Source organism: Zingiber officinale, chromosome 2A (genome assembly GCF_018446385.1).
Source record: "Zingiber officinale cultivar Zhangliang chromosome 2A, Zo_v1.1, whole genome shotgun sequence".
Classification (NCBI taxonomy): domain Eukaryota; kingdom Viridiplantae; phylum Streptophyta; class Magnoliopsida; order Zingiberales; family Zingiberaceae; genus Zingiber; species Zingiber officinale.
This window is the reverse complement of record NC_055988.1, coordinates 169,228,225-169,249,176: the sequence shown is the minus strand read 5'-3', so window position 1 is coordinate 169,249,176 and position 20,952 is coordinate 169,228,225. Positions and strand designations below refer to the sequence as shown.

The window sequence follows — 20,952 nt, the reverse complement described above, 5'->3', positions numbered from 1 at the left end:
AAATTGAATTACTAACCTTGAGTAGTCATAGATTTCTATTCGTAGAAGAGTAGAAGAACAAATAGAAGCGATTTCTCTCTCTTTCCTTTATCTTGATTCACAGAGTTTTCTTTTTGCGATAGATAATGATCTTTGTGTTTTTCCCTTATATGGAGAGAGAGGACCATTTCTAATAATTGATTTTTAGATAACTACACATTCTATCAACGTGTGTATAGACACCTTTTCAAATAGAGACCTTTTCAAATTGAGAAGTCTTATCATATAGACATGATATATTTAAACCATAAATTAGATATTAAACAATATAATTAATATCTAACTATATTGTGGCACGTGGGCCACAAAACTTACATTCTCCCACTTGGCCCATGTGAAGAAAACTATGGTTTAAACGATAGCTTAATGATCAGAGCATAAAGATAAACGTATCCAATCATTGGTTACATCACAGTCATAATTATGTATGTACACTAATACGAGTCATGGCAGTTCTACATCATCAAAATTCCCTTATTAAAATAAGGGAATTTTTTAGAATTTTTAGAAATTTTTCGGGAATTTTTCGGAGACCGTATGAACGAGTTCACGGGGATAAAAGCGGGGCTCCGGGAAAGCCTGTTTAGGCTACCCTGTTTTAATGAGAAAAAGATTTATTTTCTTTTCTTTTTTCTTTTCTTCTTCTCTTATTCTTTCCCCACGAGGCGTGCGTGCCCTATTTCCCCGACCCCGAGCGGTTCCCCTTTCTTCCTCTCTTCTCACTCGACGACATCTTCTTCTCATTTCTTCGTTCCTCTTCTTGGCCCCATTTACTTCCTCTCCTCTCTGTGCCTTCTCCACCCGATAGCACCGTCGGGTGCTCTTTCTCCTCGCCGAGCGACGTGCCGCCACCACCACAGTCGACAGCCGACCGCCTTTCCAGTGTGGACACTCCTTCCTCCTCCCTGTCCAAGCGCCGGCAACGTGCGGGCACAGCCCTAGCGCCGGCCACCGCGTGCCCTAGGTATCGCCTCTGCTGATTCACCACTACTGAGCCTCTCTGCCGACGCCGACCCACCTTCACCGGCCACCAGGTTCTGCCGAGCCCTAGTATTGATCTTCTTCTTGATTCCTTTGATTCCAGTACTGAGGGTTTGTTCTACCAGGATTTTGTGCTATGGAGTACTTGATTTCCGGGCGCTAATCCTCTCCGGCAGGAGAGATCATCAGATTACATGGTGTTCCGTTGAGTATCATTTCGGATAGAGATCCATGGTTTACGTTACGTTTCTGGCAGAGTCTGCAGCAGGCCTTGGGCACACAGCTCCGGTTCAGTACAGCCTTTCATCCACAGACAGATTGACAGTCAGAGTGGACCATTCAGATTTTAGAGGACCTGCTGAGGTCATGTGTTATGGATTTTGGAGGCAGTTGGGAGGACCATCTGCCGTTAGTAGAGTTTGCTTACAACAACAGTTTTCATTCGGCTATCTAGATGGCACCGTTTGAGGCGTTGTATGGTAGACCTTGTCGGACACCCGTCCTCTGGGATGAGGTTGGAGAGGCCCAGTTGTTGGGATCTCATAGAGTTCAGCAGGATGCAGAGTTGGTCCGTACTATCAGACGGAGGATGTCAGAGGCGCAGAACCGCCAGAAGAGTTATGCTGATCGGAGACGCAGACCACTAGAGTTCTCTGTTGGCGACCATGTATTTCTGCGAGTTTCACCCACGAAAGGGGTGAAGAGATTTGGCCTCAGAGGTAAGCTAGCTTCGCGGTATATTGGCCCTTTCGAGATCTTGGAGAGGATCGGAGCGGTAGCTTACCGGTTAGCACTACCACCGTCCCTGGCAGACGTCCACGATGTATTCCACGTATCTATGCTGCGGAGATACGTGCCCGACCCAACACATGTGCTGGCAGATATTCCAGTTCCAGTTCAACCTGACATTACATATGAGGAGGTTCCGGTACGGATTCTGGACCAGAAAGAGCGTCAGTTGCGGAACAAGACTATCCGGCTGGTTAAGGTCGGATGACAACATCATTCAGACGAAGAGGCTACTTGGGAGCTTGAGGATACGATCCGAACTCGTTATCCCCATCTTTTTACTTGAGGTATGTGATTCAGTTTACCGTTCAACATTTATACTTCCTGTCTATTGTTAGTACTTGCTGATGGTAGATAACGAAATTTGGGGGTCAAATTTTTATTAGTGGGGGAGAATGTAAAATACCGAAAATGGGCGAATATTAATAAGGGAATTTTTTGGAATTTTTAGAAATTTTTAGGGAATTTTTCGGAGACCGTATGGACAAGTTCATGGGGATAAAAACGAGACTCCAGGAAAATCTGTTTAAGCTACCCTATTTTAATGAGGAAAAGATTTATTTTCCTTTCCTTGTACTGTTCTTCTTCTCTTATTCTTTCCCCGCGAGCCGTGCGTGCCCTATTTCCCCGACCCCGAGCGGTTCCCTTTCTTCCTCTCTTCTCACTCGGCGACATCTTCTTCTCATTTCTTCGTTCCTCTTCTCGGCCCCGTTTACTTCCTCTCCTCTCTGCGCCTTCTCCAACCGACAGCACCGCCGGGTGCTCTTTTTCCTCGCCAAGCGACGCGCCGCCGCCACCACAGTCGACAGCCGGCCGCCTTTCCAGTGCCGACACTCCTTCCTCCTCCCTGTCCAAGCGCCGGCAACGTGCGGGCACAGCACTAGCGCCGGCCACCGCGTGCCCTAGGTATCGCCTCTGCTGATTCACCACTACTGAGCCTCTCTGCCGACGCCGACCCACCTTCACCGGCCACCAGGTTCTGCCGAGCCCTAGTCTTGATCTTCTTTTTGATTCCTTTGATTCCAGCACTGAGGGTTTGTTCTACCAGGATTTTGTGCTGTGGAGTACCTGATTTCCAGGCGCTGTGATTGAAGGTGAGGTGCACAGATTGATCTAGAATTATGTTATCATTAGTGTGATGATTTCTTAAGTTCTATTTTGATATAGACAGTGAACCGCAGGTTATTGCTTGGGTTCCAGCAACTACCTCTGTTCCGGCAGCAACGTTACCGGTTGAGGCTTCAGAATTAGGTAAGTGGAGGAGGTAATTTTGAATACGAACTAGATTTAATTCTAGCTATAAAAAGGATAGGGTTATTGGGGCGATAAGAAATGATTAGGGTTAAGGAACTAACCCTAGTTGACCAATTGATTTTTATTTAATTAAGGTTTGTTAATTGTGTTGGGTGGATTAGTTGGATCCAATTTATAACTTCTTAAAATTGGATTAGAATTTAATTTGGCTAATTTTGGTATGATAGAATTAGTTAGACTAGACCTTATGTTTAATACATAGGACTTTGACGCGAGACGAGTATCTCGATGTCGGATTTGGACCGATTGGACTTTTTCTATTGGAGGCGGGTACTTTGACTTATGTCTTTTGATATGCATAATAATGTGTTTAACATATAGCATGATTGTGTTTTCCATTTGTTTCGGTTGGTCACTACATGATCTGTTACATGTTTGCTTGTTTACTTATTATGCACTGCATGTTATTATTTACCTGATCATACATGCTTTAGGTAGTGACCCAACCATATGATATATTATGTTCAGAATCTAGGGTTTATTTGATACCCTATCTGTTTGTGTACCTTCTATTTGATTCGTTATCTTGTAGTACACATCTTATACTTATGTATAGAGCATGCTATGCTATTCGTGATATTGCCATGTTTAGTGTCATGCATCATCTTGCATGATTGCATGCTGTGCGATTGTCTGCTCCATTATTGTGAGCACATCGCCAGTTACATGTATCTGTACACACCACCACTCATGGGTTAGTGGTATATCAGACAGGTGTGTGGCAGTTCTGCTGTTTGGCTTCGTTGGTTTGGTGACTCAGCGTGGTAGCCGGCAGACAGTTCCGCTCTGTTTGGCTCCGTTGGTTTAGTGTAGCAGCGTTGTAGCCGGCAGACAGTTGGACTTTGTTTGGCTCCGTTGGTCCGCTCATGGGTAGTGTGACTCAGCGTGGTAGTCGGCAGAGAGTCCTCCCCGTCATCGTGTACCGGGAGATGAGAGCATTGCGCTCCCCCATTTATTATTTCGGGGTAGGAGTATGTGTGTACTCCGACAGCATCCCGTCCACTTGGTCACTCATCAGGGGCAGTGATGTTAGAGTGCACGGTTGTCACAGCCCTACTCACTCGGACTCACCATTGTGTGTGAGATGACTAACTGGTGTCAGGGGTGACCATGTCATTGGCATCATATGCATGATGCATTTATTGTTTGTGTTTGCTGCATTTACTTGCTGCATTTATTTGGATGCATATGATTGACATGCATACAGGGTTATGACACTCTCGGTCTGACGACCTAGTTATCTTTTTACCTTGATCCTGGTTAGTACAGTTTTCTCCTATTTTTGTTTTAGTTGCATTTATCTTTCTCGTATTCAGGAGACTGTACGCATGATTAGTGTTGTCTGTTATTTACTTTATTTTGCATATCAGTTGTACATGCTGAGTGTTGGACTCACCCCGCCTCTATTGTTGTTATATTTTTAGGTTGAGGCTGTCCGGAGCAGTTCCAGTCGCTAGTCCCCATCAGCACGTAGTGCTAGTCCTCTGCTGGTCTTGAGTTGTTATTTTATCTTAGTTTCTCTATCAGACTTTGTTTTTAGTCTTGTATTGTTTTACTTATGGATATTGTATGGATTCTTATCGTTTGATGGATTTTTGGTATGATTTGGATTTGTTCTACTACATACCTGCCTGGACGGCAGAAGAGGTGAGTTCATCGGATTTGAGCTTTATGAGTGTAGTTGAGTAGAGTTGATTTTGAGTCATGGTATTACTGCTTTGGTTTGCTTATATTTATATAAACTGCGCGGTGATGATTTATTTACATGTTATTATTCCAGCCGCATGTGGCTGAGGTATATAGTGATTGTAGAAAGTTTCAGATTGTCCGCCGTACAGTGGAGGTACTGTCGAAATTTCTTCGGACAGGGACTCCTCCGGGGCGTGACAATTTATTTGGTATCAGAGCTTAAGTTTTACGATCGTTGTTTTCGTATTTTGGATATTTGGGATAACTTGATACTAATTTATTTGGTATCAGAGCGCCAAAGTTTGGCGATACTTGTTTGGTTTCCGTGTGTTGGATTTTCGAGATTTATCTGATATCAATTTATTGGTATCAGAGCAGGGTTTGATACATGCTTTTAGTATTCTGGATATATTGTGCTAGCCCTAGTTTGCGAGTCAAACTGGGTAGTTATTTTGGTTGCACGAATTTTCTATTACGTATATGTTTGGACTTCCGTTTCGGATTTTATTATGGATTTCCGGTGATTTTCGTGTACGGAATTCCGGGGTCAATTTGGGGACTGGACAGCGACGGAACATCTCCAGACAGCCATTCGGTATGATGTTATTTTGGAAATTGGTTATACTAGTAGTAATATCTGTAATATAATTTAACAGATATGAGGCGATCTACGCGTATTGCTGCGAGACGTGGTGCTGGACGACCACGTACGAGGACCGCGGGATCTCTGGATACGCCAGAGATGCCTTCTGTTGATGAGCATGTCAGCCAGGGACAGACTCAGCAGGCTGCGGGCGCTTCGGGCTCTCAGACCCTGATGGCTCCCTTAGAGGTACCTACCTCAGCTGCACCGACAGTATCCACTCCTACTGTATTTCCGGCTACCACGCGGCGAGGAGAAAGAGCACCCGGCGGTGCTGTCGGGTGGAGAAGGCGCAGAGAGGAGAGGAAGTAAACGGGGCCGAGAAGAGGAACGAAGAAATGAGAAGAAGATGTCGCCGAGTGAGAAGAGAGGAAGAAAGGGGAACCGCTCGGGGTCGGGGAAATAGGGCACGCACGGCTCGCGGGGAAAGAATAAGAGAAGAAGAAAAGAAAAAGGAAAAGAAAATAAATCTTTTCCTCATTACAACAGGGTAGCCTAAACAGCTTTCCCGGAGCCCCGTTTTTATCCCGGAAAGCTGGAAATGTTAGGTTTATTGAAAATGGTGACATTAGTGAGAGTAAAGAGCCACGTAAAGTGGATATTGAAGAATTAAGGATGGAATTTCCTTTACCTAGAACCTTTTCTCATATTGTTGTTCCTACAATTGTTGAACCATTAAACAACTCACAAGAACAACATATAAATGACCAAACTCCTATAAATGAACATATCATCAATGAACCTAATATGGATGAAACACATGAAATAGTGTTAAGAAGGTCTGAAAGACAAAGGAGGCCTGCTATTTCTAATGATTATGTGGTTTATCTTCAAGAACATGAATTCGATATAGGAATCCATGAAGATCCGGTTTCTTTTTCACAAGCCATAAAAGGCACTAATCCATGAAAGAAGAATTGGAATCAATGGCTCATAATGAAGTTTGGGATCTTGTTGAATTACCAAAAGGTCGTAAAAAGGTTGGATGTAAATGGGTCTTTAAGACCAAATATGACTCTAATGGAAATATCGAAAGGTACAAGGCCAGACTTGTTGCCAAAGGATTTACTCAAAAAAATGGCATTGATTACAAAGAGACATTTTCACCTGTCTCTAAGAAGGATTCCTTTAGAATTATAATGGCCTTGGTGGCTCATTATAACTTAGAGCTTCACCAAATGGATGTGAAAACTGCTTTTCTGAATGGGAATTTAGAAGAAGAAATATATATGGATCAACCTGAAGGTTCTTCCATAGAAGGAAAAGAACACATGGTGTGTAAACTGAAGAAGTCAATATACGGACTTAAACAAGCTTCTCGCCAATAGTATTTTAAGTTCAATGATACCATCACTTCTTTTGGATTTAAGGAAAGTACTGTTGATCAGTGTATATATCTAAAAGTCAGTGGGAGCAAGTTCATTTTTCTAATTCTGTATGTTGATGATATCTTGCTTGCAACAAATAATCTTGGTTTATTATATGAAACTAAGAAATTTCTTTTCAATAATTTTGAAATGAAAGATATGGGTGAAGCAACCTATGTGACTGGAATAGAAATATTTCGGGATAGATCACAAGAAATGCTGGGGTTGTCTCAGAAAACATACATTAACAAAGTTCTTGAGAGATTTAAGATGGAAAAATGCTCATCAAGTATAGTTCCAATTTAGAAAGGTGATAAATTTCGTCTTATGCAATGTCCAAAGAATGAATTGGAACGCAAACAAATGAATGATATTCCTTATGCATCAATTGTTGGGAGCTTGATGTATGCACAAACTTGCACAAGGCCAGACATTAGTTTTGCTGTTGGAATGCTTGGTCGATATCAGAGTAATCCAGGATTAGAACATTGGAAAGCAGCAAAGAAAGTACTAAGGTACTTGCAAGGAACCAAAGATCATATGCTTACTTATCAGAAATCGAATCATCTAGAAGTGATTGGATATTCAGATTCAGATTTCGCTGGATGCATTGATACAAGAAAGTCCACATCTGGCTATTTATTCCTTTTAGCTGGAGGAGCAATCTCGTGGAAAAGTGCAAAACAGTCTATAATTGCTACATCCACTATGAAAGCTGAATTTGTGGCATGTTTTGAAGCCACAATTCAAGGAAATTGGCTGCGAAACTTTATTTCAGGACTTGGAATAGTCGACAGTATTGCCAAGCCGTTGAAAATTTATTGTGATAATTCAGCAGCAGTCTTCTTTTCAAGAAACGACAAGTATTCTAAAGGTGCAAAACACATGGAATTAAAGTATCTTGCTGTTAAAGAAGAAGTTCGGAAACAAAAGATGTTAATTGAGCATATTAGTACAAATCTCATGATTACAGATCCATTGACAAAAGGGTTGCCCCCAAAGACATTTATTCAACATGTCGAACGAATGAACATTATTAAAAGAATGTAAATGAATATTTTATATTTGACATTTTAATGTGAACTCATTAATGTATTGTTTCTGATATCAAATAACATGATGCTTGTTATAAGTATATACATGAAGTTGACTAAACACAGACACTAATGTGAATCATCATTGTTTTTCGTTTATGAGTTATATTAAGTAGAACAATAATATTGTGGTACATGGAAGGAACTATGTCGAATTGATGATGTAGAACCGCCATGACTCATATTAGTGTACATACATAACTATGACTGTGATGTGACCAATGATTGGATACGTTTATCTTTATGCTCTGATCATTAAGCTATTGTTTAAACCATAGTTTTCTTCACATGGGCCAAGTGGGAGAATGTAAGTTTTGTGGCCCACGTGCCACAATATAGTTAGATATTAATTATATTGTTTAATATCTAATTTATGGTTTAAATATATCATGTCTATATGATAAGGCTTCTCCATTTGAAAAGGTCTCTATTTGAAAAGGTGCCTATACACACGTTGATAGAACGTGTAGTTATCTAAAGATCAGTTATTAGAAACGGTCCTCTCTCTCCATATAAGGGAAAAACACAGAGATCATTATCTATCGCAAAAAGAAAGCTCTGATACCACATGTAAACTCTTATTAAAATTCATAACAAAACTTGATGGATTTAATCATGGATCTTGAAACTTCATGATAATCACACTCCTATTTAAATCTGTATCTTCCATATTAGGTTCATTGATGATATGTTCATTTATAGGAGTTTGGTCATTTATATGTTGTTCTTGTGAGTTGTTTAATGGTTCAACAATTGTAGGAACAACAATATGAGAAAAGGTTCTAGGTAAAGGAAATTCCATCCTTAATTCTTCAATATCCACTTTACGTGGCTCTTTACTCCCACTAATGTCACCATTTTCAATAAACCTAGCATTTCCAGCTTCAACAATTCTTGTACTATGGTTAGGACAGTAAAATTGATACCCTTTAGATTTTTCTGGATAACCAATGAAGAAACCGCTGATTGTTCTTGAATCTAGTTTCTTTTCATGTGGATTGTAAACTCTTATTTCTGCCGGGCAACCCCAAACATGCAGGTGCCTTAAACTAGGTTTCCTACCAGTCCATAGTTCAAAAGGAGTTTTAGGAACTGCTTTACTAGGAACCCTATTCAATAAATATGCAGCCGTTTTTAGTGCATACATCCACAAAGATATTGGTAATGATGAGTTACTCATCATACTCCTAACCATATCTAATAGAGTACGATTACATCTTTCCGCTACACCATTTTGTTGTGGTGTACCTGGCATAGTGTACTGAGCACAAATGCCACGTTTCTCAAGGAATTTAGCAAACGGTCCTGGGCATTGTCTTGAATCATCATATCTTCCATAATATTCACCACCTCTATCAGATCGAATAATTTTCACTTTTCTATCTAATTGTCTTTCAACCTCATTGACAAATACCTCTAAGGCATTTACTGACTGAGATTTTTCATGTATTAGATAGACATAACCATAACGTGAAAAGTCATCAATGAAGGTAATGAAATATTTATCCTTTCCTATAGATAAAATATCAAAAGGTCCACAAATATCGGCGTGTATTATCTCAAGGAGTTGTGTGCTTCTTGTGGCTCCTTTCTTTGTGTGTTTTGTTTGTTTTCCTTTAATACAATCCACACAAATGTTGAGATCTGTAAAATCCAATTATGGTAGGATTTCATTCTTTATCAATCTTTCTAATCTTTCTTTGGAGATATGCCCCAAACGTTTATGCCACAAGTTAGCAGACCTTTCATTTACTAAACCACGTTTAGTTCCAACATTATGATGCAAGGTTAAAAGAGTCTCAGCAAAAAGGTTATCAAGCCTAAATCTATATAAACCATCATTAATAATACCAGAACCAATGAGAAGATTTTGTTTGAACAAACTGAAACAACCATTTCCAAATTTAAAACAATATCCAACAGAATCTAGTCTTGATAAGGAAACTAAATTACGAGAAACAGAAGGTACATAAAGAGTTTCAAACAAATATAAATGATGTCCAGTATCTAGAATTAAATGGTAAGTTCCAATGGCTTCAACTGGAGCTTTGACTCGATTTCCCATATAGACATATTTTTCATTTGGTTTTGTGATTCGGGTCGTAAGGAATCCCTGCATCAAATTTGAAATATGAGTGGTACAGCCAGAATCAAGTCACCATGTGTTATTAGGAACTTCAACTAAATTTGATTCAAAACATACGAAGGTATGAGACGCACCTTTCTTTTCGAACCATGCCGTACGTTTCAGGCAATCTTTCTGAAAGTGCCCTTGTTTTCCACAAAAACGACACTTAAGATTGTTGTGTTCCTTTTCTTTGACTCGGGCAGATAACTCATTCACTTTATGTAGCCTTTGTTTGCCCTTTACATTCTTTCTTCCAGCTTTCCTTCCAGCTCCTTGGTTGGTTACGAGATGAATAGAATGAGTTCCTTGATTCTTCAGTCTTATTTCCTCCTGAACTAATATACTGTGAAGTTCATTCACATTCCATTTGTCTTTCATGGTATTATAGTTCATTTGGAATGGACCATATTCCGTCGGTAATGAGTTGATGACAAATTGAACAAGGAAATTCTCATCGACATTCATCCCCAAGGATTTAAGTCTTGCTGCAATGTTCGTCATTTCAATAACATGCTCATGCATGCTACGAGAACCATCAAACTTCATGGTGGTTAAAGTAGCCATTAAAGTCCCAGCAAGAGACTTATCAGTAGTCTGGGAACGCTCTCCCACAAATTTCATAAATTCCTTAGCACTTTCAGTATGAGGAAGAGCAGACTTAATATTGTTTGCCACACTCATTCGCATAAACATTAGGCTTAGTCTATTCGATTTTTCCCAAGCATCATTAATGTTCTTTTCATCATCGCTGCTAGTATCAGTAATAGCAGCAGGTTTCTCAACTCGAAGTGACAAATCAAGACCCATAACACCAAGGTGAAATTGAATTTGTTCACACCAATCAGAGAAGTTGAGACCATTAAACATTGAAATAGACGAAGCATGCGATTGAAGTGAAACAGGAATAGGTACTGCAAGAATAATATAATAATCACTTGTTAATTACAGATTCAGCACTAATAAATGTTAATGTGTACTGATGTTCACCTTTGGATGATCCAACAACACTAATAAATGTTAATGTGTACTGATGTTCACCTTTGGATGATCCAACAGCACTAATAAATATTAATGTGTACTGATGGTCACCTTTGGATGATCCAACAGTATATAAACATCATGATGCTTAATGGTTCACTATAATTTGATAATCAAAATATTTAAGAAGACATACAAAAATCAAACATAATATGTTAATTACCACATTTTATATTCATAAACTATAAGAGCAGAATGATCCACCTTTGGGTGACCTTTAAATGTCTTGTAGTTATGAATTTTCAATTACCTATGACTATAAGTCATTTCCAAGCATCACGTACTTACAGGTAATTAAAGTTTGAATATATATGATTAACAAACCAACATAAAATAAATTCAAATTATATAGCAACAGAATATATTATGTCATCATCATCAGTTTCATAAAGTCACAATTTAGAATATAATAGTTGTACAGAACGAACATCATCATGCACCATTACTACTACTTGAGTTAACAGAAATTGTGAGCAACTTTGGTCAATACATATATACGACATATATAAATATGAAGACAAAAAAAGTTATGGCAACAGAACGTATACTTAATTGAAATTTAGGGTTCATGAATTATAACACAAAGAATGGAAAATCATGAGTTCTTAAACCATGCTCTGATACCACATGTAAACTCTTATTAAAATTCATAACAAAACTTGATGGATTTAATCATGGATCTTGAAACTTCATGATAATCACACTCCTATTTAAATCTGATAAAATTGAATTACTAACCTTGAGTAGTCATAGATTTCTATTCGTAGAAGAGTAGAAGAACAAATAGAAGCGATTTCTCTCTCTTTCCTTTATCTTGATTCACAGAGTTTTCTTTTTGCGATAGATAATGATCTCTGTGTTTTTCCCTTATATGGAGAGAGAGGACCGTTTCTAATAACTGATCTTTAGATAACTACACGTTCTATCAACGTGTGTATAGGCACCTTTTCAAATAGAGACCTTTTTAATGGAGAAGCCTTATCATATAGACATGATATATTTAAACCATAAATTAGATATTAAACAATATAATTAATATCTAACTATATTGTGGCACGTGGGCCACAAAACTTACACGCCGACCATAACCCGTGACCAGAGACCACTCGTCGCCCGTAGCAGCCAGCGTGATCGTACCAGTAACCTCTTCCTCTCCTCTCTTCTTCTTCTTTTTTTTTTTTTTGTATAATTTCTTTTTCATCTGTACTGGTTCGTTTTCTTTCTTTATTTATTTTTTTCCTTTGGTGCCGGTGCACTTTGGTATGCTGGTTTTAATATTTTTCTCTCCTGAATCATGCATTCATTGTTTGGTGAGGGAGGACTCGAGATACTGTTTGTAGTCACACTCATGTGGAGTATGCACGTTGTGCTACTCATTATTACAGTATAAGAGAGTGCATGGACACCACTTATGAATGAGTTCAACCTTGCTCATTTTATTGTAGTATTATTAGTTACTAGTCAGCTAGTCAGATGCCATTGCAGTTATCATTCATCATATGTATTGCAGTATTATGTTACTTTCCTTACCAAAAATTTTCTACTTGACTTCCTTTCTCTTGCCACTTTAAGGCCTGGAGAAGAGGGTGTTTAGATCTCTAGTGTGTTTGGAATTGGATTTTGCGGGGAGGATTGCCCTAAGGACATTGTGTCCGTTTACCAATTCAAAGATTTCCTCAGTTTATTTGTTTTTTTTCATATTGTACTCATGTAGTTTGAGTGATATTTTTGTACTCATGTTCACAAACGCTTTCAGTCATGTAAGAACTTGATAGTGGATATTTCTATATAGAGCATGCCTTCATGGTCCTTGATTATTGGAGAATGAGAATGATGACTTTACTACTTACTATTTCAATTGAGCCTCCCAATACATTGAAGCAAATATTTAACATTTTCCATTTGTTGTATTTAAAATTTGTTGCATTGCTTAATTATTAACTGTCTATATTACTCTCAGCAGCTTGCTTGTTACCATGAGTAAAGATGAAAATTTGGTAGAAGATAAGATGCAAATTGATCAGCATGATTCAGATCGGCTGCAAAAAAATGTTCCAGATGGATTTTCTGAGGACTATCTAAAAGTCTATTATGGTAAGTTATCTCGACTGTTGTCCTTCTAACTTAGAAAGATACCTCTCTTATTTGCTCTATTTGTATTTATACTTATGGTTTCATATTCTGCACAAAAGTTTATATGGAAATAAATTTCAGGCTATTCAATGTCTTTTTCTCTTTCTTTCTTTGCCTCAATGTAATTTTTTTATGTGGCAACATGCTTGTTTTAATTTTTCAGGTTTTAAAGTTAGTCTTTAATAGAGATGTCTGTGGCATCTTAGGTAGTGTTTGGTTCACTCCTAGAAATCGGAATGGGAATGAGTATCATAGTATTATGGAATGAGAATGGGTATGAGCTTGAGTATCATTCTTAAAAATGATGTTTGGTTAGTTGAATATTTTCAATCGAAATAAATTTAAATTTTCTTTTTTGCGCTTAGTGGAAAATAAGAGAAAAAATTAGATGTAAGAGAAAAATATGATTAGAGAGAAAGCGTGATAAGAGAGAAAGTTTGATGGGAAAAAATGAAAAGAGAGAAAGTGTAGTGATAGAAAAATGAGAAGAGAGAGCGTGATAGGAGAGATTGAGGAGAGAAAAAGTATGCTGAGAGAGAAAGTGTAATGGGAAAAAATGAAGAGAGGGAAAGTGTGATGAGAGAAAATGAGGAGAGAGAGAGTATGATGAGAGTGAAAGTATGCTGAGAGAGAAAGTGTGATGGAAAAAATGAAGAGAGGGAAAGTGTGATGGAAAAAATGAAGAGAGGGAAAGTGTGATGAGAGAAAATGAGGAGAATGTCATGGGAGAGAATGAAGAGAGGGAAAGTGTGATGAGAGAAAATGAGGAGAGAGAGTATAGTAGGAGAGATTGAGGAGAGAGAGAAAGTGTGATGAAAAAATGAGGAGAGAGTATGTAATGGGAGAGAAAGTGAAATGAAAGAAAAATTGAACAAGCATTTTAAGAATATTTTTGTCCACAATTTAATTTTCATTCCCATTCCTATCAAAACCCAAGGGAAGAGGTGAGTTTTATCAATACTTAAGTTTTTGGGTTTCATTTCACAATCTTGATTCCATTCCTATTAGTCAAACACAAGGTTTGGGAATGAATCCATTTCCTCATTCCCAAATCCCTAAATCAAATGCCACCTTAGTTCTCCATCATAGTTGTAGCATTGAGGTTCTTTTTTTTTCACATGTGAGGAGAGAAAGTGGTTTGGGTAGAAGTTGTAGAATCCCTTACTTTGATTTGTCTTTTCTCCTTCCTGAACCCATATGTGCATGACATCACATGACAATGATACGAGTATAAGAAAAATGAGTTAAAAGGCCTGCAATCATCTAAGCAGAAGAAGCAGATGAGAAAGCCTGCCTCCCCTTGGGCTTTGCATGCTACTTATATTGCATGGAGAAGGTTGATAATTGGTTGGCAAGACAAGAGTTAAAAATCTAACAAGGGAAAGAAGAGGCATAGGAGGAAACTCACATCTTGCCAAGCTTTGCCTGTAGCTTGCATCATTTGGGAAGGCTAGCATCAAAATGGTGTGGCCCTAGGCAAGAGGGAGAGGAAAAAGGTCTAATGCCACTATGCAAGGGATGGAGATAAGTTTATAGTAGAATTAGGATATATTGCTAGTAACATATTCAATATACTGTTAATTGATAAATTGATACCTAATTGATTAATTAATACCTAATTAATTGATAAGTAATTTATTGATCATATTCTTGATATTATAGCTCACACATCTTAATATCTTACAATTTATGACTTGAAATATATTTTACTAGAAAAATATTAACTTAAGCCATGTTATTTAAGCTAATAGATTAATTTCAGCTATATTTTAGATTTATGTGGTATAGTAGATTTGTGTATTCCTGAAATCAAGTCTTGATTTTGGACCCTTTTTTGTGTGTCCTCACTTAGAAACAATTGTATTTGATATTTGGCTCCATAGTTGTGTTGCCTAGATACTTGCACTTCGTGTGTATAACATAAGGTATAAAAAATATGAAAAGTATATGGTTGGAGAAGTGTTAATATTTCTAATATATTGTTTACCTTATAAAGAGCAATCTAGTGTACGAAACTCTCCCAATGCGGAGAGTTGGGGAAGGATCAGATCGCATCGGATCTATTGTATGTAGTCTTACCTTACATTGCAAGACTCAAACTTATGATCACAAGGTCACATGGAAGCAACTTAACCATTGTGCCAAGGCTTCCATTCTAATATATTGTTTACTTATAAGAATAGAAAATTATTTTGAAGTGTTCATTTCTTTGTTTAGTTGGAATGGAAGTAAATTCAATACCCATAGAACACTTTATGGATAACATGGTTTTGTGTGTGATGGCAGTGGAGACAAGGCGAGTTGGGTGTTGCTAAAGAGGAATGCATATTGTGAGTATCAGTATATTAGATATTTAAGGTGGCCAAAGTGAAAAAATTTATGTGATATAATATTATTTGTTTTCAAAGGATTTAGTCGTAGGGTGACTCAAAGAACTTGCCATCTTTTCAGTTCCACCGACATTTGTGTGGTGACACAAATTTTAGGAAAACTTGAAAGTGGCATTGGCTTGATATTGTGACCTCAATTTCTCCCAACCTTGGTTGTGAATTAATGCAGTTGATATAACATAGTATGATTTCATTGACAATCAAAATTTTATATTTGTTTTGCACTGTCATTTTTTTGGGTGTAATTATGTTTCTATAGATTTCTCTTTCAACATATATAATTATTATGATTCATTGTTATATTAAACTCTTATAATTTGATAACTGGACAAAATGTTTTTTCAATGTATCTAATACAGTTGTTTCCTATCCTTCAATTGGTGTACATTCTGCCTTGACTCTTTATACAAACTTGATTCATTTTCCTTATAAATTTCATGGTATACATTTACTCTTTCAACATATATAATCATTATGATTCGTTATTATATTAAACACTTATAATTTGATAACTGGACAAAATGTTTTTTTCAATGTATCTAATACAGTTGTTTCCTATCGCTCAATTGCTGTACATTCTGCCTTAACTCTTTATACAAACTTGATTCATTTCCCTTATAAATTTCATCATATACATTTATTCAAGTGATAACGTGCATCTTTCATTTGGTGTCAGGAAAGCTTTTTCCTTGTGTTGATATATATAGATGGCTATCTTATGGAAATGGTATGTGACCCTAATTATGAACATAAATCCAGGTAGTTCATTCTTGTCTAAACATGTTTCATGTTCTCTTTGCAGATGGAAAACATCCGGCTTGTGATCAGTCCTACTTTGGCCGGAGAGAATTTTCATTTACTTTGGAGAATGATATATATCTTCGATTCCTGTCATTTAATAATGTTGTCGAGATGGAGAGTTCAATTAGAAAGAAGTGTCCTTTTAAGATTGATATTGGACCTGTGTATACTGTTGATGTATAAACCAAACTCCTAGAAATAAATATAAGCTTGGTATATTAGTAATTTATAGTTCACTTACTGTTGTATATTGTTTTCTGTAGCCTGCAAAAAGACGTGCATATGCACAAGGTGGGAATAATGTATTTTCGCCAATTGAAAGGGAGCTTGTTTTTGACATTGTAAGCCCATAAGATTCAGGCAATGTGCATATTCTATTTTATGTACATATACTGCTTTGCTAAATCAACTACCTAATGTGCATGATTGCCTATCCCAACAGGACATGTCAGATTATGATGATGTCCGGTACTGTTGCTCAGGAGCTGATGTATGCTTGGATTGCTGGCCTTTAATGAATGTTGCTATCAAGGTTTTAGACATGAGTCTTAGAGGTCTGAATTATTGGATCACAAGATTGCTCGTCAGTCACAAGCTGCTAAATATCTTGCTATTGAATCTTCTATGATGATTTATGCCAAATTTTTGCAGAGGATTTTGGTTTCAATCACATCCTATGGGTATATAGTGGTCGCCGTGGTGTCCATTGTTGGGTTTGTGATGGAAGAGCAAGAAGGTAAGGGAAATTTTACTGTATGCATCTGTTAAAAATTTTCTTTAAATTCAATTTAGTTGCTAATTACTTTTTTTTCAAACAAAACTTTCAAGGCTTAGAGATGAGCAACGAGCATCAATTGCTGAATACTTCCATGTTAATAAGGTCATCTGTTGTATGATGTTACATTTATGGTATGCATTTATTTTGTAATATGCAATTCCGTATTTATGATAATTCACTGGTTCAGGGTGGTGAAAATAATGCTAAGAAAGTGAATTTAACTGGAGCAGTTCTTCATCCTTTTCTTGCGTATGTTGATTTGGATAACTGTACATTTATGTCTGTGATTGGTTCCTCTTAAATTTATTTGCGAGAATGTTCTTTGTTTAGACGATCTTATACAGAGGTTTTGAAGGATTCTTTTGAAAAGAAGATGCTTCTTAGCCAGAAATTATTTGCGTCTGAAGACCGATTTCAGAAGATTCTCCAAATCATACCTGATGATTGTGAGTAACAAATGGGCATGCCCCTTGTCTAGGAGTCGGGATATTGCACAATTATATATGAACTGTATTTATTTATTTTTGTTCTGATATTGTTTTTCTTCCCAGCTATTGCTTCTGAGCTTCTTGACAAATGGCAAGGAAATAGAAGATCTTCCATTTCAAAGGAAGATGTTAATGTTTCTCGTTGGGAACAGTTAAAGCATGTGCTACAATCTGGGAAGCACAAGGTCAAAGTTTTCCTTATTTTTTGTTAAGTGTATCATAAATTGGTTACTTGATCTATTTTAACTTTCGATTTAGCATTATAAAGTTTATGGCAAAACCAACCAAATAACTGTCAGTTTGGTTATTAATGCATTTTTTTTTGTTCTTTTCAAAAGTCAAATATGAAAACAATAATACAAAAAAGGGACACTTTTTTAAACTCATGTTGATAATACAGGAGAAGAAAATTCAAGGTTCATATAACACCGACTATATATAGGCAAATGAGTCATTCATGTTTAAATAATAATCCCAAGTGGGTGGACTGAAGTCTTTCAGACAGAAGCCAATGCTTCCTATATGAGTATCTACATGTGAAACTAAGGGCGGATGAGTATTTAAAAGGAACTTTAGAAATACACACACACACACACACACACACACACACACACATATATATATATATATATATATATATATATATACATATGGAAGGAATATGGGTATGTGAGTTTCAATTCTTTGAAGATAAATCAATGGTTGATTGTTCTTTTCTTATCACCATTCTATTTAGGAAAAATTGTATTTTCTTATAAAGTTCAAGGTACCGTAAGTTTCTGTTTATTAATTCTTCTCATATCTTGTTTCCAAAGGGAACCTAGTTCACCAAGAATGCCATTTGTCTAGAAAATATTATAAGGCCTTTGTAACTTCTTTTTAGGGCTCAAAATTAACTTCAGCTGTTTGGATGTGATCCATCTATGTGCTTCAGGTTCAGGGGCTACGACGGTGTGTGGAGGAGATTATTTTTACATACACATTTCCTAGGCTTGACATGGAGGTATGTTTGTTCGAACTCTATATTTTGTGTTTCACATTTATCTTTGCCTTTTTTTAATATATATTTATGGTTGTCACTTGTCAGGTATCAAAACACATGAACCATCTGCTAAAAGCACCCTTCTGTGTGCATCCTAAGACAGGTTTGGATGGAACTTCTTTTCCATACTTCCAGAGGCATTTTTTAATTCTTTTTCTAATTTTATTTTCTTTGTACCAGTGGTATTTATTGTGGACATTACATGCACGTTGTATGTTTAATATTTGTGTTTTCATAGGGCGTATATGTGTGCCTATTGATCCTAATGATTGTGATGATTTTGATCCTACCACCGTGCCAACACTTTCTCAGGTAGCTTCTATATGCATTTGCATACAATTTCTTTTGACTAATGAATTCAATGGCATTTCATGGGGGTTTTGTGCAAAATTAATAATCTTTGTACAAGACGGCAAATACTGCCATCATCTTTTTAGTTTTGTCTATGATGAACACATCCACTTTAGTTTTGTCTATGATTATCTTTAGCCAGAGAGTTAAATATATCAGTAGGACAATCAAACATGATTTTTATTATTCTTACATAACTAAAAATGCTGAGGAGTCAAGCCACATTTGACTTAGCTTTTAATCAAATACCAATGCTGCTATCAACTCTTGCATTTAGGGCTCATGATCACACTGTTGGCGCTCAAGTTTACCTTATTCAAAATTTCACTTGACTTTTTCTCGTACAGCTGATCTCCACAGAGGTGGTCCTTCCACTATTGTATTTTTTTCATGTTTTTTTGTAAAAAAGATAATAAAAAATTGAGTAGTCCTGCTGGCATGATCTGCCACCCTTTGTATGTGCGAATGTGTTTTGGTTTATAGCTCTTAAAATGAGTTTTTCATTCTCTAATACAATATATTAAATTGTTGTGACATTGCAGCTTATTGAAGAGCTTAACATGAGTAATAAGAGATCTGAGTCTGAAGAAGGTTCGTGTCTACTAATAATCAAATGCATTTATTCATGACTTCTCTATTGCCTTTTTTGTGCTTGAAAGCTGCTATTCCTGACAAAATCACAAGGCGTGATTGTAATTGCATTTATGTCTAAATCCTCTTTTTTTCCCTCTCTTTTATATAACAGATTGGGAAAGAACTTCACTTCGCAAGTCAATTGAAATTTTCAGATCATTTCTTTCAGCACTTTTGAAATCTTGTAAGGTGAGTTCTCTAATGTCTGTTTTCAGTCATTAACTGGAGGATTCATGTGCTCAAATTGATGTCCATAAAATTGAATATTTTGATGTGTGCTTCCATTATTTTATTAATGCCTCCTACCAAATTAGAGCTCCTAATAATAGCTGTTCATTGGTTGTAAACACTTGTTCAATGCATCAAATAGTTTTGTAAAAGATCCGTTATAATGTTACAGAAGGAGATAAATTCCAATGTTAGACAATCCACAGATGCTAGGAATTGGTGAAAGGGTGCAAAAAAAATTGTAGCAGAGGCCATGAAACTAAACTTTTCACTGGTGCAGTAAGCTTCCGAGGAACATAAGTATCAGTGTTCATCACTGCTGTAGAGGCATTGAAGATTCTGTTTTGATCTTGTAGCTTGCACATATCCATCCTTGCTGTGGCATCATCCACATGAAGTTTGGTTGACATGTTTATGTTAGTATCAGTCACTGGATCATTGTTTTTTTGCTTGTGTAATCGGGTTTTGCAGTTGCATAGGGTTTGCCATCTTGTTATTAGCACTAGTAATTATTATACTTAATCTTGTATTAGTATCACTCATCTTTCCTCCTTTCAGTTGGATTTTGTAGTAGCTTGCAGTTTCCAATCTTTTTTTTTTCCTTTTCTAGTATTATAGCGCTGCTGATTTGTATGTTCTACATGTGATCTTGTTATAATTAGGGTGTGTTATTTGTTTTCATACTATCATAGAACTAGCGATTCATACTGTGTTGAGTAATGGTTATTAAGGTTTCTTTAAAAATTAATCAATAAATAATTTCAACCTAGTTGTTTTCATTAAATATTCTTTTGTCAATTTATTGTTTTAAATACGAATATCAACCTAACAATCAGTTCATTATTATAGACATTTGAACATCAAGTCTCAAGTGCATCTTTTATGTTAGAATATTGTCTTCTCGGATGAGTCTAATGATTAGCCATCTTTTATGTTAGAATCTTGTTTTCTCGGATGAGTCTAATGATTAGCGCATGAGATGTTATCATCATGAGGTCTGGGGTTTAAATCTTGACAAAGTTGAGA

The 20,952-nt window shown here is 36.9% G+C and overlaps 1 protein-coding gene across 10 annotated transcripts; it reads left to right on the top strand.

Annotated features, from left to right (window-relative positions):
• The first annotated feature begins 996 nt into the window (after positions 1 to 996).
• On the top strand, positions 997 to 20,483 carry LOC122043184 (DNA primase small subunit-like). Of its 10 annotated transcripts, none has more exons than XM_042603678.1 (19): positions 997 to 1,073; positions 2,858 to 2,903; positions 2,991 to 3,060; positions 13,046 to 13,176; positions 16,282 to 16,332; positions 16,408 to 16,583; positions 16,670 to 16,747; positions 16,849 to 16,960; positions 17,058 to 17,142; positions 17,235 to 17,286; positions 17,372 to 17,433; positions 17,515 to 17,630; positions 17,736 to 17,857; positions 18,607 to 18,675; positions 18,760 to 18,817; positions 18,953 to 19,026; positions 19,608 to 19,656; positions 19,811 to 19,887; positions 20,099 to 20,483. In XM_042603678.1, the coding sequence occupies exons 4-19, from the start codon at positions 13,059 to 13,061 to the stop codon at positions 20,147 to 20,149; spliced, it is 1,350 nt and encodes a 449-aa protein (XP_042459612.1). In that variant the 5' UTR covers positions 997 to 1,073; positions 2,858 to 2,903; positions 2,991 to 3,060; positions 13,046 to 13,058; the 3' UTR covers positions 20,150 to 20,483. The 10 variants fall into 10 exon arrangements, with proteins under 10 accessions (XP_042459612.1, XP_042459618.1, XP_042459619.1 ...); XM_042603684.1 differs by having other exon boundaries at positions 13,043 to 13,176; XM_042603685.1 differs by having other exon boundaries at positions 2,981 to 3,060.
• The last annotated feature ends 469 nt before the right edge of the window (positions 20,484 to 20,952 follow it).